The 26,623-nt window shown below is 43.9% G+C and overlaps 1 protein-coding gene across 1 annotated transcript in view; it reads left to right on the plus strand.

Annotated features, from left to right (window-relative positions):
- CNBD2 (cyclic nucleotide binding domain containing 2) overlaps window positions 1-26,623 on the plus strand; it is a 62,686-nt gene that overhangs the window by 20,101 nt on the left and 15,962 nt on the right. The window contains exons 5-10 of the mRNA XM_024743241.1: window positions 3,452-3,615; window positions 7,181-7,337; window positions 7,847-7,998; window positions 9,897-10,035; window positions 19,282-19,396; window positions 25,625-25,802. Coding sequence (XP_024599009.1) covers window positions 3,452-3,615; window positions 7,181-7,337; window positions 7,847-7,998; window positions 9,897-10,035; window positions 19,282-19,396; window positions 25,625-25,802 — 905 coding nt within the window. The remainder of the gene's footprint in view (window positions 1-3,451; window positions 3,616-7,180; window positions 7,338-7,846; window positions 7,999-9,896; window positions 10,036-19,281; window positions 19,397-25,624; window positions 25,803-26,623) is intronic.

Consider the following 26,623-nt stretch of genomic DNA (forward strand, 5'->3'; position numbering starts at 1 on the left):
TCTCTGAGAGCCACAGAGCTCTGGAGATGGAGGCAATTCTGTGCATAGCAGCAGAAGGAGAGAGGCGAGTACAGAGGAAAAGTCCATCATATAGGCAAGGCCTCTCTGCCTTTTGAATGAGTTATCACTGGCTCTGTCTCCAGCACAGAGATGGAGAGTAGAGACCCGATTTAAAAACCTGCCCTTTGAGTGACTGCGAATGGGTACCAGGTTTCTTTCTAGGGTGATTAAAAGGTTCTAAAACCCACTGTGGTGATGTACTACTCTGTGAATACACTAAAAATTGATCTGTGCACTTTAAATGGTGAAATCATTATGTTATGTGAATTACATCTCCATCAAGCTGATACACACACACACACATTTATACATATATAAGCTGTCTCTCAGACAACACTGGAAAACTCAACTTCCATATAGTCTACTAATGCTAACCTTCTCAGAAAGAATCCTAAGAATTATAGAGGCTTAAAATCATAGACTCACTTATTATAGCATTTGTGAGACATTGGAAACAATGGGTACATTTCTAAAACATGGTTTAAAAAAATATTGAGTGAAAAAAAGACAAGTTGCATAAACGATGTCAGCAGTCTAACATTTATGCAAATAAAAATAAAACAATTCTATACATATTCTGTGGGCACACGTATAAGTATATAATAATATATATAAATGGTTAACTCTGGTGGTGGAGAGCAGGTCTGGGTTACTGGTGACATGGTACAAGGGGATTTTAACTATATATATTGTTCTGATTTTTAATGGAAAATAGTCATGTATTATGTTATTTTCAAAAATTTTATTTATGCATAAGAAAAAGGCAGGAAACAAGAATGCCACATGAAATGGCTAGTTCTGGGTGGTAGGATTATGGGCAGCCCTTCTTATTTTCCTTTACCCTTCCTGTATGCTAGATGAACACAATGAGGAGATGGCTGGCCTGAAGTGAGTGAGGGTGACAGCGCTGAAAAATGGTGTGTGAGAAACAGGCAGGGCTCTGTTTGAATACTATTCCCTTTTCCCCATTCCAGATATTTTTATGAGCTCCTAAGGTAGGCCTAGATCTGTGTCTGGTGGTGGGGAATACAGACAGTGGTCTGTATCTGCAGGTTCTACATCCGTGGATTCAACTGACCACGGATAGAAAATATTCAGAAAAGAAAAATTCCAGAAAGTTCCAAAAAGCAAAACTTGAATACTGCTTGCAGACAGCAACTAGTTATTGTATTTGCAACTATTTACATAGTATGTACATTGCGTTAGGTATTATAAGTAATCTAGGGATGATTTAAAGTATACAGGAGGATGTGCAAATACTACAGCATTTTAGATAAGGGACTTGAGCATCTGCAGATTTTGGTATTGGCAGGGGTCTTGGAACCAATCCTTCCTCCCCACCTTGTGGATACTGAAGGACAAGGATAACTGTGCTAGGTTGTGTAACATTCGCACCTTCCCTTAAGGAGCTAATTAGGAGTTAAGGAGATGAAACTTACCCAGGAAATTAATAACAAACTGTCACTTTTGTAGAAATCCACAGAAGGAGTCTCAAGGGTTAGGGGTGATTAGAAGGATTTCCTGGAGGAATTAGGGCCCTAAGTGGGCCCGAAAAATAAGTTTGGTTCATAGAAGCCAGAGGCATCTGTTTTGCCATAAATAGACCCTATGATAGAAATCCTAATGGATTATTGATAGTAAGAGAGAGAAAGGAGAAAGATTGGATTCAGACCATAAAAAAGACCAGCACTTCCATAGCCCTTGCTCTGTGCCATGCACATTGTAAGCCCTTGACACGTATTAACCCTGCTATTTGTACGTGTCGTTTCTGTTATCATCAGGTAGGGAAACAGGGGCTCCGGGAGAAGAGACTTGTGCCAGGACACACAAATGGGAAGTCGCAGGACAAAGTTCACACCCAGGCACCTGGCAGCAGAGCCTGTGTGCTTTTAACCACTGTGCTACACTGCCTTTCCGTCTGTTGTTGTGAAGATCAGAATTCTGCATCATGTCCCACTTTCCTTTTGCTTCTATGACGGTTACTGTTATGTAAGACTGCCGGTGTTCATTCCTTCCTTCCATAAATATGTATTTTGTTGAGTGCCCACTACAGATGAGACATTATTCTAGAGTGGAAAACAAGGTAGACAAGGCCACTATCGTGTTTATATTGGAGCTTATATTCTAGAGCACCTTTGTCCGATGGAACTTTCTGTGACAATGGAAATGTTTAGTAGTCTGCATTATCCAAAACGGTAGCCAGCAGACACATGTAGCTACTGAACCCTTGTCGTTAGTGTGACTGAGGGGCTTATTTTTTATCTAATTTAATTTAAATTTAAGTAGCCACATGTGGCTGTTGGCTGCCATAGTGGACAGTGCAGTTCTACACGTGTGTGTGTGTGTGTGTGTGTGTGTGTGTGTGTGTAGGGTGGGGAAATGACAGATAATATCCACATTAACCAAAAAAGAATAAGGTCATTTCAGAAAGTATTAAATGCTTTGAAGAGAATGATTCAGAGCTCACAGAGTGCTGGGAAGGGGGCCTGCTATTTTAGCTCAGATGATGCAGAAGGAACTCCCTGAGGATGTGGCACCATATGAGCTGAGAGCAGAATGAGGAGGAGGAGGCGGCAGCCATATCCATGTGAAAACCCAGGGGAAGAACATTCTGGGCAGAGGAAACAGCCCAAGCAAAGATCTAAAGACAGAAGTGAGCTTGGCACTTGCAAGATATGGGTAGAAGGCTAGAGAATGAGGGGAGAGGCAGGAGGAGAGGTTGGAGGGCAGTAGGCAGGTAGGGAGTCAGACCATGTGGGGCCCCAGGCTGTGGTAGGAGTTAACATTTTCTCCTAAGTGCAACGGCAGCCAGTGAGGGGTGTTAACAACTCACGGTGCCATTTCCCTGGCAGGTAGGAGTGGTGAGCGAATGGGTAGATCTGCCCGCCCCCTGGTCCACGAGTCCTGGCTGCTGAGGGTTAGCTAAGAGTCTCTGTAGGCTCTCTTTGTTCCTTAGGCTCCAGGAGCATGCTGAGGTATAGGCTGAGGCAGGGGAGGTCTCCCCTGACTGAAGTGTGTCAAAGGGCCCTTGGAGCCCAGGGAGGCCCATTATTGACTTGGGGGCGTGGTCAATGAACAGCAGAGGTAGTATGATCAGTAGCTGGGGATACAGGCCTTGGCATGTAACAAATCTGGGTAATAATCCTGCCTGAATGTCGTCATCTGTCAAAGGGGATAATAATCGTGCCTCGCTTCTTTAGGTAAAGATTCAATGAGACGGTGTGTGTAAGTTGCCTATCCCGATGCCTGGCACACAGGAAGCACTCATTACATGTCAGCCACTATTGTATGGGGAGTGGGAAAGTGTGAAAGCAGGAGTGTGGGGAGTTGCCTGCTAGCCCCTGGGGGAAACTGCTGGGCCCTCTGTGTCACTTTGGCTCTCTCTTTCCAGGGTCACTTCCCTCCAAGGGCCATTCAGATCACGCAGAAGAAGCCCGCTTGGAGGGCAGAGCGCGAGATCCAGTCCCTCTGTAACCTCCTGCAGGTTCTGGATAGTTACCGGAACTACTCGGAGCCCCTGCAGATGCTCCTGGCCAAGGTCATGCGCTTTGAACGGTCAGTGAGGGGCACATCCCTTGGCCCCTGGGCTGGGGCTGGGCTGGGCAGGGCAAGAAGGGCCCGGCTGCAAAGAACACGGCGGGTCTACCAGCCCCTCTGCGGGGTGTCAGCCGTGCGAAACCTTCTGTCACTTCACCTTGGTGCTCACCGTTATGACTGCAGCCCACTGTGTCTCAGCCATTCATTGAGAATCTACCCAGAATTAAGGAGTCACTGAGTCTGGAGAGGACCTGGTTGGAACCTCAGAAAGGATCTAGTCTAATTCCCTCATTTTTCAGATGAGAAAACTGAGTCTCGGGGGGGAAATAAGTCATCCTAGTTCACCCAGAAAATAAGTAGCAGAGCCGAGACTCAAATCCAGGCCCTAAAAGCCAGAAGGGATCACAGATGAGGTACTACATCCAGGTAGGAACAACTAGGGCAAGAGTCTGTGAACCTGGATGAGAAAAAAATATTATATCTGTATTTTCATTAACCTCTGAAATTTATAGTTTCCTTCAGTCATGAATGTAGGTAACAAACCACTGCATACTATTTATTTATTTGGCTGTGTCAGGTCTTAGTTGTGGCATGCAGGGTCTTTCGTTGCAGCGTGCAGGCTTCCCTCTAGTTGTGGCATGCGGGCTTAGTTGCCCTGTGGCATGTGGGATCTTAGTTCCCTGACCAGGGATCAAACCCGCATCCCCTGCATTGGGAGGTGGATTCTTAACCACTGGACCACCTGGGAAGTCCCTGTATAATTTTTTTTATAAATAAAAAAATACAGGTATTATGACATATTCAAGTTGCTGCAGATTTCTCAAAAGATAATTTATATTTATCACATCTTTGAAATGATGGTAGTTATTAGATCTGCTGCTGGCTCTTGTTTTTCAGTGCCTTAATAAAGAGGCACATATATTGCTATATCACAAACTTGGTTTTTTCTAAACTGTAATTCTAATGTATATTATTTTATACATTTAAAACATTGTTCTGTGAAACCTTCACCAGATTGTCAACTGGTCCGTGAAACACACAAAAAGGGACCTTGTAAATCCCTTGTAGTAGAGAAGCCCAAGAGATACATGTGAAAATAGTTATTTCCAGGACATTTCAGTGGCCTCAGGGGGGCAGCCTAGCAGAATATTTGAGGTAAGACCTGTCTTGAAATCTAAGATGTAAGGTCACTATAGGTTTGTGCCCTATCTTCCTTCATAGCAGTCACAGTCTAAGACATAACCACAACTAACTACGGATTGCAGACGACTCTTTATGACCCACGCAGGGTCTGTTTCACAAGTAATAAGCCAGGAGGAGGTAACCTTCCAGCTAGCTTGGCCAAGGGAGTTTCACAGAAGAGGTGGCATTTGAACAGGTAGATTTGACAAGTGGAGGTGTAGACGGGACATTCCAGGCAGAGGCAACCATCTGCTTTGTTCTAGCCCAGTAAAGAAGAGAGGGAGTCACTGCTGTCTGTTTTTTTTTTTTGTGGCCTCTCCCGTTGCGGAGCACAGGCTCCGGACGCGCAGGCTCAGCGGCCATGGCTCATGGGCCTAGCCGCTCCACGGCATGTGGGATCTTCCCGGACTGGGGCACGAACCCGTGTCCCCTGCATCGGCAGGCGGACTCTCACCCACTGCGCCACCAGGGAAGCCCCCACTGCTCTCTTAAAGTAAGATTCTATAGCAGGCAGAATGGCGTCACAGAAAGAAAAAGAGTCACAGGCTTAGAAGCTCCGGAATTTAATGCCCCATCTGCTGTGTGACCTCAGGCAAGCCACTTAACCTTTCTGAGCCTAGTATCCCCATGAGTGATATAAAGATAATAGTATGAATTTTACAGGCTTTTTGTGAACATCAGGAGGTGGTAATTGTTAAAGCCCTCCGCTAGTTGCTGATTACTATTTCTGGGACTGGGAATTAGCAGATTAGATAGAATTCTTCCACTCGAAAGTGACAGAAAACCCAGCCTAAGGGAATGCATTGGTGGCTCATGTATCTGAAAGTCCTGGGATAGTTCTCCAGCTTCAGGCTCAGCTGGATTCAGGGGCTCAGTGTCACCAGGACCCACGTTTGTGTCTGTCTCTCTCCATCTCTTGGCCCTTCATTTGCATAAGCAGCTTATGCAAATGCAAATGCAAAGGAGAGTCTCTGTCTGAGACTCTCGCTTCATGGTGGCAAGCTGGCTGCTACAGCCACAGCTCCAAACTTCTAGCTTTCCAGGTTCAGTCCATTGGGAAGGAGAAAATACCTCTTCCCAGTCAAGTCAGAGCCTTGGGATTAGTTCTTTCTGAGCCAGGGTGATCTCACTTGAGTCACCAGTGGGTTAGTGATGTTCTAATTGTCTAAGAGTCAAGAAAAGGTGTTTCCCCCAAAGTAAAATCAGGGTGCAGTTGGTGGAAAAAGGTGACCAGGTGCTTGGCAGAGAAAACAACAGATATCTGCTGTATGAGATATCTCTTCACTCCCAAAATGTAGGTTATGGTCTCTGAATGAAGAGATGGTCTATGCTCTCTTGTCCCCAAAGTGTTACTTCCTGGCTGAATATGCTTGCCTTCTCCCATCTAGTCATTGTCATCTGGGCTGTGGCCTCTTTCCTCTATTGATAAAGCCTCTGGTTTGTACATTGTCCTGTCTGATGGAGCTTACTGTTCTTTCTTTGAATATGCCAGGCCTCCAGCCATCTCTGTGCTTTTGGACTTGGTGGTCCCTCTGCCTACGACACTCTTCCATCTCTCTGGCCACCTGGATGACTCTAGCCACCATCCTAGAGCCTTCTCTGGCCTTCCTAAACTGGGTTAAGTGCCCTTTCTCTCTGCTTCTGAATTAGCCTGTGCCTTACCTCTTTTAAAGCATTTTTAAACCTTATTTACTTCTTGTATTTGACCATAATTTTGAGAACAAAATTTGTATTTTTTATCACTACACCTGTTAGACACCATTGGTATTTGTCTAACTGATTGAATGAATGAAGTGAAGAGGTTTGATTTGAACTTGCATTTGAAATACAGAAACTCTCCTCCTCTGAGCTTAAGAGCTGTTAGTTTGCTCTGAACCTGGGTACCTCTGCCCTAAAGGGTCCCAGTTGGATAGTGAGCTATTAGGGATCATAATAAGATCATTTATCCATCTCTTTCTACGTATGCTCATCTGCATTTTACAGACAAGAGTAACTGAGGCTCAGAGAGGGGATATGAGTTGCCTAGTGTCCCACAGCTAAGGGCAAAACCAGGATTTGGATCCTGGTCTCACTCTAAAGCCAGTGCTCATAATCATTTAGCTACTCATCCATTGCTTCCAGCATTTGTTCATTCATTTATTCAACAACTGCTCATTGCCTAAGCAGACTGACAAAGGCTCTGCTCTGCGGCAGCTTCCTCTAATGGAGGCGGGCGGCTGGACAAATGTTAGTGAAGGGGTCAAGCTTGGTGGGGATGGGGCTGGGCTGTTCTGAGGTCCCTTCTAGTCCCAGTCTGTGCTTTCATACTCCAGAGCAGAGAGCACGGCCCGTCCAGATCTCCTCCCCCTAGGGACCAGACCCTGTGTTGCTACCAGGTCAACTGGCCATGGTCTTTTCCCAGGTTTGGTCGCAGGCGTGTGATCTTCAGGAAGGGCCAGAGGGCCAACAGCTTTTATTTTATCTACCTGGGCACGGTGGCCGTGACCGAGGACGAAGATGGCAGCAGTGCCTTCCTGGACCCCCACCCAACGTTGCTGCAAAAGGGCAGCTGTTTTGGGGTAAGCACGGGGGACGGGTCTGCGTTCCTGGGGTGGGGTTCGGGGTGTGACAGGACTCCTGCTACAGCCTCTAGGCCAGGCTCAGTCCTGCCTTTCGCTCTGTGCAGTCACTGTGCTGTTGTGGGTCACAGAGCCCTTACCTGTCAAATGCTGATTGAGTTGGAGCCAGTGATGCCCAAGTCCCACCACTTCGTCTGTGATGTTTAAGGAGTATGTTCCCTCTATAACCCCCTAGAGGTGCAGTGACTCCTCAGCAAGGCCTCTCCAGCTTCCTCTCTCTGCCCTGGTCAAGCCAGTTGCCCCTTTTTCCACAGGCAGCATATTAAGAGGGAGGGGCGTGGGCCCATAGGAGCAGGGAGTGAGCAGGGGCACAGGACGGTCCAGGGAACCTGCAGTCTGGGGAGGAGAGATTTCTCAGGGGAGATGGAAGCAGGGAAGAGGTGGTCAGGGCTGCGGGCAGAACGCCAGGCGTGACCTCTCACTTGCCTTTGCCCCTGTCTACCCAACAGGAAATGGACTTTCTAACTTCTTCAGTGAGGAGGGCCACCGTGGTCTGTATGGAAGAAACAGAGTTCTTGGTTGTTGACAGAGAGGATTTCCTTGCTAATAAACTGGACCAAGAAGTTAAAAAGAATGCTCAGCATCGGTTTGAATTTTTTAGGTAACTCCACCAGCATCTTCCCCCTGTGTGTCTATTAGGTGCCTTTGTCCCAGACCCAGTGGGGAACACTAGGTGCTGTTCTCTCTGCTTGGAATGCTCTTTGGTACCCACCTCCCACCCAACTTCTCCATCTAGCAAACTCCTAACATACCTTCAGGTCACAGTTCAAATATCCCTTCCTTATGGGATAGTAACAACAGGATAGCTAACATGCATTGAGCACTTGCTGGGCCAGGCAGGATGCTCAGCCCTTTGTACCACCCGTTATATCTAATCTCACATTCAACCCATGATGTTCTTTCTCTTTTTCTCCCCAGTTTACAGTGAGGGAAGCAAGGCTCAGGATGGTGATGTAACCAGAATGCCTGACTCAGAGTCTCTGGGCTTCACCACCCTGCCTCACTAACCAAGCCCACCTACCCTCACTCCAGAATAGAGAGGGTGCCCCCTCAGTGCTTCTACCCTGTGTTTCCGTAAAGCCCCGTCCAAACTGTAATTCTTGAACATATAATACTTTCATTACAGTTTATTTGTGCCATCAGACAGTAAGCAGCACAGTGGCAAGGGCAGACCTGCCTCTTTCACCGTCATCATCCCTGTGTTATCACAGTGCCAGGTGCATGCAGGTGCTCATTTAATTGTCTTTAGTTACTTGCCTTGAGGAAAAGAGTGAAAATCAAATGGAGCATCTGCACTGGCACTGAGAATCCAGGTTGTAGGGTTGCAGGGCCATAGAGAGGCGTGTTGAGCAGAGGGGTGGGCTGGAACTGAGAGAAAGCCGTCTGCATGAAGGGGCTGCAGCCCGAAAGGGAGGGACTCGGTTCTGAAGGGAGGGGCAGTTCATTTTTTTATACAGTGGAAGAAAAATAGGACCGTGTTCTAATCTCAGCTCTTAGGCTTATCCACCATGGGACCCTAGATAGGTCACTTCACTTCTCTGGGCTTTAGCCTCCTGCACAGTAAAATGGGGATAACAATTCCTCTCTCCCGAGGTCATTGTAAGAATCAAATGAGGTGATTGTGGGAAGTGCGTGGCTCAGTCTTGGCCCAGGAGGTGCTCCTTCTGTGGTGGGCCTGCTTTCCTCCTGTGTTTCCAGACCCTTCTCCTCCTTGGGCATGGCACTGACCCTGTTCCCCTTTGATGCCCTGGACAGAACTCGGTGCTCCCTTGCCTAGGTTGAGGCCTGAATCACCCGAGTTCAGAGCTCATAATCTGTTGGAGCTGAGAAGATCTAAGATGATTTTTGTTGGCAGCCCCGCGGGGCCACCTGCGAGGGAAGGGAAACCTATGATCAGCGGTGTATGAGGTTCAAGATCGCGGAAGGGGTGGTCACTGCCGGGTGGGCCTTTCACCACAGGGCACAAACAGGCCAAAAGAGGAGAGTCCAGACTTCCCCCATTCCCAGGCCCAGGGCTGAGGATTTGAAGCCAATAGTCTGGAGGAGACAGGGGTTGGAATGAGCTGCCCAAACCAAAGGTAGGGCCTGGACTGCTGGGCTGGGGGACAGGATAGCCAGTGAGCTGAAGTGAGGAACTCTTGGGTGCTCCTTGGAATGGGAGTAGCTCAGTGGTAACAAGGTTGGCGGGGGATTCAGTCAGGAGAAGCTCCTGGAGGGAGGAGCGGAAGTGAAAGAAGCAGAGCTCCAATCACTCCGGGTGCGTCTGAGGCGCAGTGCGGGGAGCAGCTGAAGGGCAGGGCCTTGAGAAGAGGGCAGGGGAGCAAAGGACAAGTGACAGGAGATCGGTTGCAGGCTAGGCTAGTGAGCAGGGTGGGCGTGAAATCTTCCACCTCAGGCCTTTGTAAGAGCAGGAGAACATATTCCTTTTCTGGAAATTGCTAAGTGCTGAGCCCCCTTGGTGACGGAGGGCGATGAAGTCTAACAGGCTTTTCCCCTCAGGAAGATGGATCTGTTTCACTCCTGGTCCGATGAGAAGCTCTGGAAGCTCGTAATCCTGGGGAAGATAGAGAAGTTCTCATACGGGCAGCTGATCTCAAAGGACTTTGTAGAATCGTCCTCCATCGTGTTTGTGTGTAAGGTAAGAGGTCTGGGGTTGGGTGGTGAAGCTGGGAAGAGCATGCCTAATCTAATGTCCTGTAGCCAGGTGACCGGCAGAGCCCTGGCCTTCAACACATCTTTTTCTGAGTGCCCACATCCTACTTAAAAAGGCAAAGGAATGTCCATTGACAGGTGAATGGCTAAAGATGTGGCACATATATACAATGGAATATTACTCAGCCATAAAGAGAAACAAAACTGAGTAGTGAGGTGGATGGACCTAGAGACTGTCATACAGAGTGAAGTCAGAAAGAGAAAAATAAATACCGTATGCTAACACATATATATGGAATCTAAAAAAAAAAGATGAACCTAGGGACAGGACAGGAATAAAGAGGCAGATGTAGATAATGGACTTGAAGACACAGGGAGGGGGAAGAGTAAGCTGGGACGAAGTGAGAGAGAGGCATGGACATATATACACTACCAAACGTAAAGTAGAGAGCTAGTGGGAAGCAGCTGCGTAGCACAGGGAGATCAGCAGTGCTTTGTGACCACCTAGAGGGGTGGGATAGAGAGGGTGGGAGGGAGGGAGATGCAAGAGGGAGGGGATATGGGGTTATAGTATGCATATCGCTGATCCACTTTGTTATATGGCAGAAACTAATACACCATTGTAAAGCAATTATACTCCAATAAAGATGTTAAAAAAAAAAAAAGACAAAGGACACACTTTGGCCTCCCTCCCTCAGAGGGTTGCTGTGAACGTTAAGATATAGCTGTTATATTACAAAGAGGGCAGGTGTGGGGAGGGTACCCCCTTCTTCAGCTCATATACATGTTTATTTACAAACAGATACATATTTAAATTATGCATTTGGCTCTTGAATTTTAATGATGCCAGGTCACTTATTTATTTATTTATTATTTCTTTTTGGCTGCATTGGGTCTTCGTTGCTGCGCACGGGCTTTCTCTACTTGCGGCAAGTGGGGGCAACTCTTTGTTGCGGTGCGCGGGCTTCTCATTGCGGTGGCTTCTCTTGTTGTGGAGCACGGGCTCTAGGTGCGCGGGCTTCAGTAGCTGTGGCACTCGGGGTCAGTAGTTGTGGCTCGCAGGCTCTAGAGCGCAGGCTCAGTAGTTGTGGCGCATGGGCTTAGTTGCTCCGTGGCATGTGGGATCTTCCCATGCCAGGGCTCGAACCCGTGTCCCCTGCATTCAGGGCAGGCGGATTCTTAACCACTGCGCCACCAGGGAAGTTTCCAGATCACTTTTTATAATTATAATCTCTAAATTGTAAAAGTAATACGACCACATTATACAACTTTCCAGGAAGAGGGACAAATGAACTCATTACCACAGAATAGATTTCCAAAATTGAAATTGCTTAGCATCACCATTTTTATGACTCTTGGAACAAACTGCTTTTCACAAGGAGGGATCCACTTTCTCTAGCTCCCAACATCACACAACTTTGCGAGTGCCACCAACCTCAGCCGTCATTCTTTCAAAAGTTTTTAAATTTAATATGTGGCAATTACTGCCTCACTGAGGATTTAACTTATGTTTTTCTCTGATTACTAGTGAGGTTAATCATGTTTGTTTACTATCTGAATTTTGTGTTTTGTGAATTGCTTTATGTCCTTTGCCCCCTGCTCTGTAGGTTCATAATGAAAAAAAAATTTAAGGAGGTTGATATTGTCATTATTCCCATTTTACAGAGGTGGAAAGGAAGGTTAGGTGGCTTGTTCAAGGTCATGCAGTTGATGAGGGGCAGAGGCAGGGTTCGACCGAGGTCTGTCTGACCCCAAAACTCTTCTTCCCAGAAGCTGGGACTTGGGATTTGTGTTGACCTTTCCATCAATTGTTGACCCTGCTCAAATCCTAAGTAGTTCATCATCATCATCATCATAAGAGTCACTATTTTTTTTGAGGCTCTTTGCTCCTGTGCTAGGAGTGCTACTAACATCATTAATCTTTTTTTGTTTATTTTGGAATAGGTAGTACTTCACATGGTTCAAAATTCAAAACATTCACAAGCGTGATGTCTCCCTCCCCTCTCTCTCTCCCCGAGTATCCCTCCCCAGGGACCACCACCAGCACCAGTTTCTATGTCTCTGTCCTCCACATGTTCTCCCTCTATACAGGCAAATGCGTGTGTATATGTTTTTTCCTTCTTTTTCTTAAGTGGTGTTATCCTATACAGACTGTTCTGCACTTTGTTGTTTCATTTAAGAGTATTTCTGTAGGTTGTTCCATATCAGTACATAAAGAACTCATTCATTCTCTTTTACCACTCATGAGTATTTTACTGTATGGTTGTGCTTTATTTTTTTATATATTTATTGGAGTGTAATTGCTTTACAATGTTGTGTTAGTTTCTGCTGTACAGCAAAATAAATCAGCTATATGTATACATATATCCCCATATCCCCTCCCTCTTGTATCTCCCTCCCACCCTCCCTATCCTACCCCTGTAGGTCATCACAAAGCATCGAGCTGATCTCCCCGTGCTGTGCTATGCAGCAGCTTCCCACTAGCCATCCATTTTACATTTGGTAGTGTACATATGTCAATGCTACGCTCTCACTTTGTCCCCGCTTCCCCTTCCCCCTCAGTGTCCTCAAGACCATTCTCTACGTCTGCGTATTTATTCCTGCCCTGCCACTAGGTTCATCAGTACTGTTTTTTTAGATTCCATATGTATGGTTGTACTTTAACCAGTTCCCTAATTGATGGATATTTAGGTTATCTCAACGTTTGCTATTTCAAACAGTGCTTTGATGAATAACTGTGTACCTAGTACCATTCTATCATAAATCTTCACTGTAGCTCTACCAGGAAGATATTATTATTCCAAGTTTGCAGATGAAGAAGTTGAAGCTAAGATGCCTTAAGAAAGGCCACGTAGCTAGTAAGTGGCAGAGCCAGAATTCTGCCCCAAGACGCCCATATTTAATATCTCCTGTATACCTGTTGCCTACATATTAAGCCACCACAGATATTTGCCAAGTTTTTGCCAAGATCATGACACAGTGGCCCAGGCTCTGGAGGGATACAAAGGTGGAAAAAATTGGTTTTCTGGGGCTTCCCTGGTGGCACAGTGGTTAAGAATCTGCCTGCCAATGCAGGGGACACGGGTTCGAGCCCTGGTCCGGGAAGATCCGGGAAGCAGTTAGCCCATGCACCACACCTACTGAGCCTGTGCTCTAGAGCCCGCAAGCCACAACTACTGAGCCCAAGTGCCACAACTACTGAAGCCCGCGTGCCTAGAGCCTGTGCTCTGCAACAGGAGAAGCCACCGCAATGAGAAGCCCATGCACCGCAACAAAGAGTAGTCCCCGTTTGCCGCAACTAGAGGAAAGCCCATGTGCAGCAACGAAGACCCAACGCAGCCCAAAATAAAATAAATTTATATATTAAAAAAAAGAGAAAAGATTGGTTCTCTCTCCTTATATATCTTCTCCACTAGATTCTGAGTGTAGACAAAGTTGTCAATGCCGACTACCAAGTGATTAGTACAAACTCTGTGAATTACAAGAATTCAGGATGGGGAACTCTCGAAAGGCTGAAGGCTCCAAAGAGGGCTTCCTGGAGGACGTGAGGTGGGAGATGAGCATTGAAGTATTGGGCCCTTAGACAAAAGTAGGGGGCAAGATTGGTTGTGTGCTGGAGCTGGCTCTTCCTGGCCTGAGAGAGCTGATTGTTAAGTTCTCAGGAATTTTGCAAGTCAGTACACATGATAATTATTAAAAATTAAATTATATAAACCTACAATTAACTATTGAAAACAAGGGTAATAACTACTGAAAAACTTATCATTTCCTGGATTTATTGCGTTTTACTATTATCTATGGTCTTGAAGTTACTTTTGCCCATCGTATCCATATGGTGGAAATCTCTACCATTGTGCACATCTCTTCTCAGTTCCACGTGCAGTGACTTCCCATTGGTAGCTGAAAATCGACCATGGTGGGAGTATGTACACAAACAATGGAAATAGGCAGACGCTGTAAGTCAGGTCTTGATTTATGGCTTTGCTGATTGTCTTAAGAAAGCTATAGAGAAAATGTTTATAATGCAGATTAAATTTCAAAGTGGCCTGGCTCTGTAGCCATTACATTGTAAAGAGCAGAAAATTAAGGAAATGTTTTCCAGTATTTAAAAATGATTCATCATAGATTCATCATAGAAGTTGTATAATTGATGAACAGGTGAAGTTCTGATAGACATAGTGTTAAAGCTAAAAGAGGTTTTAATTTAATGAATATAATTTATAAGAGGGTGAGAAATAGTTTACCAGTAGAGTACAAGTCAGACTTAATAATATTAAATTTATAGATTGGGATGCAAATTCATTTGTCAAATTATGGTTGAATTGTGACTATAGACTAGCCACTGATATGAGTTCAGCCAAAGTCAATAAAAGCATTCTGTGAGAATTGATTGGCTATATGGAATTTCCAATAAGAGTGTGGTATATTTTATTATTATTTATAAATTGTGTGTAACACACCGTTCATAACAGTAAAATGTATAGATGTGCATACATTTTACCCAAGAGCCGGTTGTTTCAGCATCACCAGGGATGTGTTTGTGTTGTGATTTTTGGGTTCAGTTCCAGAGAACAGTCAAGTCTAGCTAATGCAAGCAGGAAGGGATTTACTGCGGGATGTTAAATGGCTAACAGATTTACTGGTGAGGGGAGACCTGAAGAAACAGGCTCGACTGAAAATGACTCCCAAACGACTCCAAATCAGAGTTCAGAACTGGACTGTCACTGGTGCTGCTGCTTCTGCCAAGTTCAGGAAGCCACCGTCTCCACTAGCAAAGTGGATGTCCCACAGTTCCAAAACCAAGCCTTGCCCAGGTGTACTGGATTGGTGGAACCCAAATCACATCCAGAGCCTTAGCTTCAAGGTACCTTGGGAAATGTAGTGTTTGGTTTCCAGCCTCTATACACTAACACTAAAAGGGGATTGGATGCACAGGATCTGACCCAGAGGAGGGCGAGGATGAGGATGAGGCCCTTGCCAGTGGAGGGGGCAAGAGTTTGATAAGTTTGGAGAATCCTGATGGTCATGTGAGGAGAGGTGGGAGAAAGCCTAGAAGAGAAACTGGTGGTGGAGAGCCCTGGAGGCCAACCTGAATAATTGGTCATTCTTTCTCCCCCTGATATCTGCTTCCTCTTTCCTAAAATATTGGGGTGATTGCCTCCAAAGCCAAGAATGCCATGTGTCTGCAAATTTAACTCTAAGCTCTTTTGATACTGTATAACCAGAAACGATGGGGGAGATGAGCAGTAAGGGATATAAATTCAAGACTTTCTTTACTCAGTATGATGGTTACATCCTGACCAGCAGAATGTTCTTAATCTGGTTTAGCCTTCATTTCTTTATCTGTAAAATGGGACTGTGTGCTTACTTCATAAAGTCTGTGAGGATGAGATTAGCTCAGCACATGCTCACTCACCTCAGTCACCCTCTAACCCAGTGGTTCTCAAAGTGTTGTCACTGGACCAGCAGCGACACCTGGGAACTCATTAGAAATGCAAATTCTCGGGCCCACCCAAGAGCTATTAAACCCAAAACTCTGGGAGAAGGGGCTCAGTAATCTGTGTTCTGACAACACTGACATCTGCTTCTGGGTGGTTCTGATGTGCACTAAAGCTGGAGGACCCCTGATCTAAGGGAAGAGTTTTCAAATTTTGGTAAGCATGGCAGAGTCCTGCCTCACCCCAGAAATTCTGCTTCATTACCTCTGGAAATCTGCATCTGAATAAGCGTCACAGGTGATTTCTAATGCTTGAACTTCATTCTGAGAAAAATAATACAGATGTCACAAAGTGACAGCAGGTAGAGAGCCTCTTGCCTAGCAGATGAGTTGGTTTATCCCTTGTAGTGTTTTGCTAAAACCTGATTTAATTGTTAATGCGAAGATTCTATATAAAAGTTCTGATTTCTGGCTTCTTTTGAATATTCAGAAGATCAGGCTATGTTCTGGTGTGGCTCCTCTGGCTGGAGTTGAAGTGCACCTGCCACCTCTAAAGGGACTGCTCTTTTTTTCTCATTTTAATTTCCCACCTGACCAGCTGCTTAAACGTTCATCTGCTAAAAAGTTGTCCCGACTCCTGTAGTTTACTGATATTGCCACTAGAGGGAGAAATCAGCATCGGGTGGCTGTGCGTCCTTGGGGTCGCGGCAAAGTTGGAGAACATGATTTCTGCTAGCATTGCAAACATAACTAATGCCCATAATCAACTCATTTTGAACAGTTTATCACTTGGGACCGCATGGTGAAATTGTTTTTTCCACAGATACAGATGCGATTAAAGACACATGAGAGTCTTTCCAGAGAGAACTGCTCATGTGTGTTTCTCCAGTAACTGCAGTTCCTGGTGGATAAATGTTTGTTGAATGAATGTTGAAAAAAGCTCCTAGCACAATGCCTGGAATATAATAAGGGCTTATTAAATGTTTGATTTCTTCTTCTCCTTCCTGTTCAGCAGTAATCTATCTTGAACCTTAACCCTTTATAATGTGTCTTTTAGAATTCCTACTTAAAAAGATTAAGATTTTATAAAGTATGAAATGCATAAGAAAAATGACGTATATTTCTTGCCTCTCAGATTAGAAAATATTAAAAGGGTTGTGAAAACCCAGTTGTCAATGTACTACAAAGATGTATTACAACAGGTTCTGTTATGCACTGTTGGACAGAGTGTAAACTTATCTAACACTTCCAGGGGCTTCCCTGGTGGCTCAGTGGTTAAGAATCCGCCTGCCAATGCAGGGGACACTGGTTCGAGCCCTGGTCCGGGAAGATTCCACATGCCACGGAGCAACTAAGCCCGTGCACCACAACTACTGAGCCCACGTGCTGCAACTACTGAAGCCCGCGTGCCTAGAGCCCATGCTCTGCAACAAGAGAAGCCACCGCTATGAGAAGCCCGCGCACCACAGTGAAGAGTAGCCCCTGCTCACCGCAACTAGAGAAAGCCCACATGTAGCAATGAAGACCCAATGCACCAAAAAATAAATAAATAAAATAAGTAAATTTATTTTAAAAAAAACAACTTATCTAACATTTCTGGAGGGCTGTTTGGAAATATGTATCAAAATTTTAAACATGCATAATACCTTTAGGAATGAATCCCAAGGAGATAGTCAAGCATAGGTATTATATTAGGATAAACTGGATTAAGCCACAATTATTTTTAAAATCCTCAGATCTCAGTGGATTGACAAAGTATGTTCCTTCCTCCCACTACCTGATCATAGCAGGTCAGCAGGAAGCCTTACTCCTCATGGTCACTCAGGGACCCAGGTCACATGGAGACATGGGCCCTTCTTGACCCATGATTCAATGATCAATAGAACAGGAGAAGGTAATATTGAGAGTCAAGTGATGGCTTTTATTTATTTATTTATTTAGGCCTAGCTGAGCGGCTTGCAGGATCTTAGTTCCCCAACCAGGGATCGAACCCGGGACCCCCGCAGTGAGAGCATGAAGTCCTAAGCACTGGACCACCAGGGAATTCCCTGGCTTTTAAAGTTTCTACCCAGGATTATCACAAGTCACTTTGCTAAGGAAATTGGCCAAAGTGGTAAGAAGGCCATGCCTAATTCAAAGGGGAGAAAAGTATAATCCTGCCATGTGCCTGGAAGGAGAACTCAAGTACTTGCCTTAATGACCACTATGGGCATTAAGATGTAAGTACAAGGTTATCAGTTAAAAGTTGCTGTCCACTGCAGGTCACAGTATTAATAGTCTAGAATTAAGCAATCTAGTGCTAGAACAGCTGTCCTAGGAAGTCATCAAGAACCCAGACCCCTTCTAGCTTCTCCCTTCATCATCCACAGTTTATGGCTTTCATCCTAATGGTGACAGTATGGCTGTTCCACCTCCAGCCATCACATCTGAGTTTCAGGCAGAAGGTAGTGGGAAGGATAACCATAGCTTTCCTTGGAGATTTATCCATCAGTCTTCCACTTATATCTCATTAGCCAGAATTGAGTCACTGCCAACCCCACTGTAGGAGAGTTTGGGAAGGTGGTGAGTTTTTTTAAACTGGAGATTTTGTTGTCCTGAACGAAATCAGAGTTATATATAATACTGGCAAATTAGAAACAACTAAATATTAATCTTCAAAAATGTTTTCTTGAGGTGTAACATATATGCAATAAGGACCTCAAATCTAAACGTTTACAGCTTGATGAATTTTTACATATGTATACCCCTGCGTAAGCATCACCCAAATCAAGATCGAGAACACTTTCAGTACCTCAGAGGCTCCCTTATGTCCTTTCCCAGACAAAATGCCCCCACACAGGTAACCACTCTTCTGACTTCTGTCACCACAGATTACTTTTGCCTATTCTTTAACTTTGCGTAAATGGAATCGTATCGTATGTGCTCCTTGTGTCTGACTTCTTTTGCTTAACTGAATATTTATTTTTAATTTTATGTAAATTATGGCGTACATAGAATAATATGCAATCATTAAAAACAATAGCATAGAACCATATTGCTTGGCATAAAAAGATGTCCTTGATATATTATTGAGCTTTTAAAAAGGTTACAAGAGTCTGTTTTACATAAAATGACTTATTTATGAAAAATTGTATTTATACATCTTATATGCTTAGGGAGAAGAGTTTGAAATAACATTCACCAAAGTGTTACCTTTGTTATTTCTGGGTGTTAGGAGTAACATAGTTTTAACTTTCTCTATGTTCTTCTTTGTTTGATTTGAATATTTTTTAAACTTTTAGTTTTGGAATGATTTTAAATTTACAGAAAATTTGCAAGAACAGTTCAAAGAATTCATGTATAACCCTAACCTGGTTTCAACAATTACTAACATTTTGCCACATTTGCTTCTATATATATGTATATTTTTTTCCTGCCTGAATCATTTGAGAGTTAAGTATCATTCATCGTATTCATTTACCCCTATATACTTAAGTGATTATTTTCTAAGATCAGAAATTAACCACAGAATAATTTTTGAAATCTAGGAATTTAACATTGATATAATCTATAGTCCATAGTCAGTTTCACCAATTGTCCCAATAACATCCTCAATGGTGATTTTTTGTTTTTTTAGTTCTCAGGTCTCTTTAGCTATTTGAATTTTTTATGATGAGTAGATAACATTTTCATTTTTAAAAAGGACCTGAAACCACTTGCATTAAGCAAGTAAAACAAAAGAGAGCTTATCTTCAAAGCCCAGCCTACCTGGAGCTGGGGGTTGACCCTTCTGCTCGTGTCTCTTGACGTGTCCAGGGCAGCTGTGAAGTGCTGCAGTTGATAGACCTGGCGACCTCGCCCTTCTACCACAAGTGGATCTGGCAGCACCTGCAGCTGATAGACGACAGATCTCCAAACACCCACCTCAAGGGTAAGCCGACATCCACATCCGGCAGCCCGCAGCACGGCAGGGGGCGCCTGATCCTGTGGGTTCTCAGTGCCTGGTCCACAAAATCTTAGAAATCTAGAGCTGGAAAGGCCTGGCAGGATAGACATCCTTCTTCTACCAGCTGTGGAAACCTGGTCCACGTGGCCCTCCGAGGTGAGGCTCCTGCCCACCCCTGCAGCCAATTTCAGCCTTTCCCCTTTGCTTCAGGTTCTCACAGGGAGAGGGGTGGAAAAAAGAGAGCTTGGAGCTAGACAGAGCCAGGTTTGAATACCACTGATTAGCAGGGTGATTTGGGTGAGTACTCAAGCCTCTGGGCCTGGTGCCTTGGGGTCTGTCGCTGGTGTCGTGGTTAAGAGCATAGGCCCAGGGCCAAGCTATGATTGAATTCAGGGTCCTTCTCTTACTAGCTGTGTGGATACTGGGCAAATGATTCCATGTCCCTGCACACCGATGCCCTCAGAGTGTGTAAAATATGACTCATGGTCCCTGCCTCATAGGCTTGTTATAAAATTAAGCAAATGAATATATAATGCTCTTAGAACACTACCTAGATGCATTAGTATATAGTAGATGTTCACTCTCATCATCACACAGGTTACTAGGAGCGCTGAATCAGATCATGTGTGCACAGGGCCTGGGAGGTGCTCAGTAAATTTCAGCTCTCTTCTCATGTCAATTCTTTTTTTCTCTCTTTTCCATTGCTAATCCACCAGAGAAAAAGCCTCATCCCACACATTTCCCCCCCCCCATTTTTTTTTTTTACTGTGGCAAAATACACATAATGTAAAATTTACTATCTTAACCATTTTTTTTTTTTTTTTGCGGTACGCGGGCCTCTCACTGTTGTGCCCTCTCCCGTTGCCGAGCACAGGCTCCGGAGGTGCAGGCTCTGCCGCTCTGCGGCATGTGGGATCTTCCCGGACTGGGGCACGAACCCGTGTCCCCTGCATCAGCAGGCAGACTCTCAACCACTGCGCCACCGGGGAAGCCCTATCTTAACCATTTTTAAGCACACAGTTCAGTGGTATTAAATATATTCTTTTTCTTACCTGCCTTCTTTTGGACTCTTTTGTATGATGCCATTTCATTTTCTCTGTTGGCTTATTAGCTCTAACTCTTTGTCCTTTTATTTTAGCGGTCGCTTTATAGTTTGTTGAACATGCCTTTAACTTATCACAGGCTACCTTCACGTGATATTATGCCACTTCACATACAGGATCAGAACCTTATGACAATATACTTCCATTTCTCCCTTCTCAGATTTTGCGCTGTTGTCAAATATTCTACCTTCACATATGTTAAAAACCTTACAATACACAGTTGTCACTTTTGCTTTAAACAATTATCTTTTAAATATATTTAAATAATAAGAACAAAAGTATTTTATATTTACCTATGTGGTATCATTCCTGATGTTCTTCATGCCTTTGTATAGGTCCAGATTTCCATTGTACAGTTTCCTTCTGCCCAAAGTATCTCCTTTAACATTTCTTTCAGCTTTTCTATGTCTAAAAATGATTTTGTCTTAATTTTTAAAAGAAATTTTTTGTTGGGTATAGAATTCAAGGTTAGCAGGGTTTTTGTTTGTTTGTTTTTGCTCAGTATTTTAAAGATTTGCATTAAAGTCTGTCTTCTGGCTTGCGTTGTTTTCAATAAGAAGTCTGCCAACCTTCTTATCTTTGTATAACCTCTTTGTATAACTTTGTATATCCTTTGTACGTAATAATGCCTTTTTGCTTATGGCTGTTCTCTTTTCTTCCAGTTTTATTGAAATATAATTGACATACAGCACTGTGTAAGGTTAAGGTATACAGCATAATGATTTGACTTAAATACATCATGAAATGATTACCACAGTAAGTTTAGTGAACATCCATCATTTCACATAGATACAAAAGAAAAAAAATTTTTTTTCTTGTGATAGCTCTCAGGATTTACTCTCTTAATAGCTTTCATATATAACATACAGCAGGGTTAATTATATTAATCATGTTGTACATTACATCTCTATTACTTAGTATTTATCTTATAAGTAGATGTTTGTACCTTTTTAAAAATTTTTATTGATTTATTTTTGGCTGCGTTGGGTCTTTATTGCTGCCCGTGGGCTTCCTCTAGTTGTGGCAAGCGGGGGCTACTCTTCGGTGTGGTGTGTGGGCTTCTCATTGCGGTGGCTTCTCTTGTTGCAGAGAATGGGCTCTAGGCATGTGGGCTTCAGTAGTTGTGGCACGTGGGCTCAGTAGTTATGGCTCACAGGATCTAGAGCACAGGCTCAGTAGCTGTGGCTCGTGGGCTTAGTTGCTCTGCGGCATGTGGAATCTTCCCGGACCAGGGCTTGAACCCGTGTCCCCTGCATTGGCAGGTGGATTCTTAATCACTGTGCCACCAGGGAAGCCCCAGATGTTTGTACCTTTTGACCACCTTCATCCAATTCCCCCTCTGCCCTACCCCCTGCCTCTGGTAACCACAAATCTGATCTCTTTTTCTATGAGCTTGTTTATTTTTGAAGGGTAATTGACCCACGACACTATGTTAGTTCCTGGTGCACAACATAGTGATTTGATATTTTTGTACATGGTAGAGTGATCACCACTGCCTTGCCCTGGTTGGTTTAAAATTTTTCTCTTTATCAGTAGTTTTAAGGAATTTGGTCACACTGTGCCTTCACAAAATTTTTGTCATGTTTCTGTGCTTGGGGTTCATTTAATTTTTTGGATCTTTGGGTTTATATTTTTCATCAGATTTGGAATGTTTTGACCATTAAAAATTTTTTTTTTCTATCTTTCCTTCTTTCGCCTCCACTTTGAGGACTCCAATCACATGTATATTGGACTGCTTGAAGTTGTTTCACTGATGCTCTATTAATTTTTTGTTGTTGTCTTTTTTCTCTCATTTTTGATCATTTTTATTGCTGTGTCTCCAAGTTCAGTAGTCTTTTTTCTGCATTGTCTAATCTGCTATTAATCCCATCCATGTATTTTTCATTTCAGACCTTGCAGTTTTCATATCTAAAAGTTTGATTTGGGTCTTTTTTTTTTCTTAAATAATTTCCATGTCTCTGCTTAATATACACACAATTTCCTCTTTGGAATACAATTATTATAATAACTATTTTAATGTCCTTGCATACTAATTCTGTTATCTCTGTCATTTCTGGGTCAGTTTCAGTTTATTGTTTTTTTCTCTTTATATGGTTCATATTTTCCTACTTCTTTGCATGGTTGGTAAGTTTTCACAGAATGCTAGAAACTGTGAATTTTGGGTGCTACATATTTAAAAATTCCTGTAAATATTTTTGAGATTTGTTCTGGGATGCAGGTAAGTTACTTGGAAATATTTTGATCTTTTAAAGACTAGCATTTAGGCTTTGGTAGGTAAGATCAGAGCAGTGTTTAATCTAGAGCTAATTTTGCCCCATTCATGAGACAAAGCCATTCTGAATATTCCACAGGTGCCCATGACTTGTGAGGCTTTCTATTCTAGCTGTTGAGAACAGGAACTATTTCTGGTCCTGTGTGAACTCTGATTATTTATCCCTCTAAACATTTTGGGTGGTTCTTTCCCCAGCCTTGGGTAGCATTTTTGTATCTATTGCTGCGTAACCAATTATCCCAAAACTTAGTGACTTGAAACAATATTTATTATCTCTCAGTTTCTTTGGGTCAGAAATCTGAGCATGGCTTAGCCAGCTGCCTCTGGCTCAAGTTCTGTCGTGAGGTTGCAGCTGTCTGCCAGGGTTGTGGTCTCATCTGAAGACTCACTTGAGAGGGACCCACTTCCAAGTTCACTTACGTGGCTATTTCCAAACCTTGGTCCCTCACCTTGTGGGTGTCTCTACAGGGCTGTTTTATGACACGGCAGCTTGCTTCCCCAGGAGTGAGAGAGAGCAACACAGAGTATACCCAAGGCAGAAGCCTTTTAAACCTAGCCTCAAAAGTGATATCCCATCACTTCTGCTATATTCTATTTATTAGAATCAAATCCAGCCCACACTTAACGGGAGGATAGTACACAAATGTGTGGCCATCAGGAGGTGGGAATCACTGAGGGCCATCTTAGTGGCTGCCTAACCACTGGTGGTTTCCTAACATCATTCATGTATTGCTCAGTACTCAGCTGAGACCAAAGGGGACCCTCGGAAGATCTTCAGAGTTCTCTCTTTGTGCAACTTTCTCCTTTCTGGGACTCTGCTCTGTGAACTCCAGCTGCCTTGTCTTCCCTGGACTCACTTCTGTCTCATTAATTCAGAGAGATTGCTGGGCTCCTCCTGGGTTTCCCTTTCCGGCACCATTGCCCAGAAGGTCTCCAGGTGGTCGGCTGGGGCAATAGTAGGGCTCAGCCCATTTGTTTTCTATCTTGCAGGGATAATGGTTCTTCATGGCATGATGCCCAGTGTCATGAAAGCCACGTTTTTCATGTATTTAGCCCAGTATTTTATTAGTTTCAGGTGGGAGAGTAGTCCCTGTTACTCTGTTTGGCTGGAAGCAGAAGTCTAGATCTATGGTTCTTAATAGCTGAGTTTTATTCTCTTGTATGGATATACCACAATTAAACCAATTACCTTTTACAGATATTTTGGATTATTTCCAATTTTTTGCTATTACCCTACTGTGGTGAATTTCCTGGTGTGTTTATCTTTGCATACGTGTGCACAAAAACATATTGGATAAATTCTTAGAATTACTGGATCAAGTATTTGGTCCAGTGTGTACTGGCCATGCACATTTAAAATGTTGATAAGTATTGCTAAAATGCCTTCTAAATACGTTGTACTTAGGGCTTTTTTATATATGCTTTGTTTTTCTAGGCCTACTCCTTGTGTAGTTCGAGTTTATTTCTATTAACATTAATTTTAATACTAACACTGGAGAGGTATTTTTTTTTTATCTCCATTCCCCGACCAGGGGTTGTACCCAGGCCACGGCAGTGAGAGCCCAGGATCCTAACCACTAGGCCACCAGGGAACTCCCAGAAGATCTATTTTTTAAATCAATATCATTAAGGTTTCATTTTCATACAATAAAAGACACACACTTAAAGTGTGTAGTTCAATGAATTTTAACAAATTTACATCTGTTGTAACCACCACAGTCAAGTTATAGAACATTTCCATCACCCCCAGAAGTTCCCTTATGCCCCTTCCCAGTCAATCCCTATCCTTCACCCCTGGCCCTGGGCAACCACCGATCTGCTTTCCATCACTATAGGTTATGTTTGTCTTTCCTAGGGTTTCATGTAAATGGAGTCCTATAGTATGTACTCTTTTGTATCTGGTTCCTTTCACTCAGCATAGTGTTTCTCAGTGGTATTCTCTTCGAGATCTTTTTATTTTTTAAAAAAATTTATTTTATTTATTTTTTGGGGGGGGTTGCGTTGGGTTTTCATTGCTGTGCGCAGGCTTTCTCTAGTTGCCGTGAGCAGGGGCTACTCATTGCGGTGGCTTCTCTTGTTGTGGAGCACAGGCTCTAGGTGCATGGGCTTCAGTAGTTGTGGTGCATGGGCTTCAGTAGTTGTGGCTCACGGGCTCTAGAGCGCACTTAGTAGTTGTGGCTCGTGGGCTTAGTTGCTCCGTGGCATGTGGGATCTTCCTGGACCAGGGCTTGAATCCGTGTCCCCTGCATTGGCAGGCGGATTCTTAACCACTGCGCCACCAGGAAAGCCCCATGTTGGAGATCTTTTTATTAATGCTCACAGAGGACCTATTATGTTCCAGGCACTGTGTTAGGCATAGCACATACTTCATCTGTAATGCTTACAATAGTCCTAGGAGGATTCCAAGAGATTGAGCCTTGTCCAAGGTTCTATGGCTGGTCACCTATTTTTTATTGCTCCCCCTGCCCCCAGTCCCAGTTTGAAAGCCCAGATAAATGTGATCTGTTAATGGAAAGACATGAGCTTTGAATCAGAAACACCTGAGTTCAAATACAAGCTTCAGCCCTTTCCTGGGTGTTAAACTCTGCTTCTCATTTTCTCTCTTAAATTAGGCTAATGACATTTGTCTAGATGTAATGGATGTAAAGGCTCTCGGTCAGGACCTGGCACAGAGGGACAACAATGGAAGCCACAGTGTTTTTCTTTCCTGTTTTTCTTAATTCCCCTGTGCATCAGACTAGCCACACAGGAGATTGTGGTATACCTCCAGACACCTCCAGCACAACCCTCACGTATGCAAAGACCCATTAATGGGTTTTCCTGTGCTTTCTCTAATAGATCTGTCTCCTGTGGAGAGATTTAAGGAATTCCAGATCAGGTCATATCCTGTACAGGATTTTAGTTTTCTGAAACTTCTGCATCTCCAGAAAGCCCAGGAGCAACAGGGATCCAGCTTCAGTAGGAAGATTAAAACTTCTGGAAATACTCTCCCAAAGACTTTGGGCTCAAAGATCAAGTAAGCTTTGCCCTTGACAGACAGAAGGGTCCAGATTCTGGTTGAAAAGGGGGATATAACTTACAGGGCAGAATGTCAGGGATGCTGGGGAGGGGGCGGAGGTAGCAATCACAGCTTGACCCCAAAGGTTGGGATGTGTGCAGAAGGCAGCCTCCAGAGGTCCTCTAGGTTTGATATGGGGACTGCCTTCCCTGCCTCCAGCTCACAGGGCCCCTTTAGGTGGTGGCTGCTTCCTTTCTCAGGGAACCCATCTGAAGAAGAAGGGGCAGGACACAGTTTTTGGTGATGACATTCTGTTTGTATATCACTGGGCCTTTTTGACCCTGAGCTTCTTTTTTTAAACATCTTTATTGGAGTATAATTGCTTTACAATGGCTTGTTGGTTTCTGCTGTATAACACAGTGAATCAGCTATACATACACATACATACCCATATCTCCTTGACTCTGAGCTTCTTAAGGAAAGTCTGCTCATTTAAGGGAGGCAGTAGATAAGTGCTTTGGAGTCAGTCCAATCTGGGTTTGAATCCTGGCTTGGCCACTTATTTTAGCTCTGTGTCCCTGTGCAAGGGACTTGACCTCTCTAAGCCTCAGTTTCCTGGTCTGTAGCTAACAGCATCTAAGTCTCAGTTTGTTGTAAACCAGCAGTTAAATGAGATAATGATAATTATAGCTAACACTTATGGAAATGACTCTGTGCCTGGTACTGGATTATCTAATTTAATTCTCCCAACAACCGTACAAGGTAAGTACTGCTATTATCACTCACATCTTTCAGGTGAGAAAACCAAGGTACAGGGAGAGATTAAGTAACTTATTCAA

Source organism: Neophocaena asiaeorientalis, unplaced genomic scaffold (assembly GCF_003031525.2).
Source record: "Neophocaena asiaeorientalis asiaeorientalis breed wild unplaced genomic scaffold, Neophocaena_asiaeorientalis_V1.1 scaffold82, whole genome shotgun sequence".
In the NCBI taxonomy this organism is placed as follows: domain Eukaryota; kingdom Metazoa; phylum Chordata; class Mammalia; order Artiodactyla; family Phocoenidae; genus Neophocaena; species Neophocaena asiaeorientalis.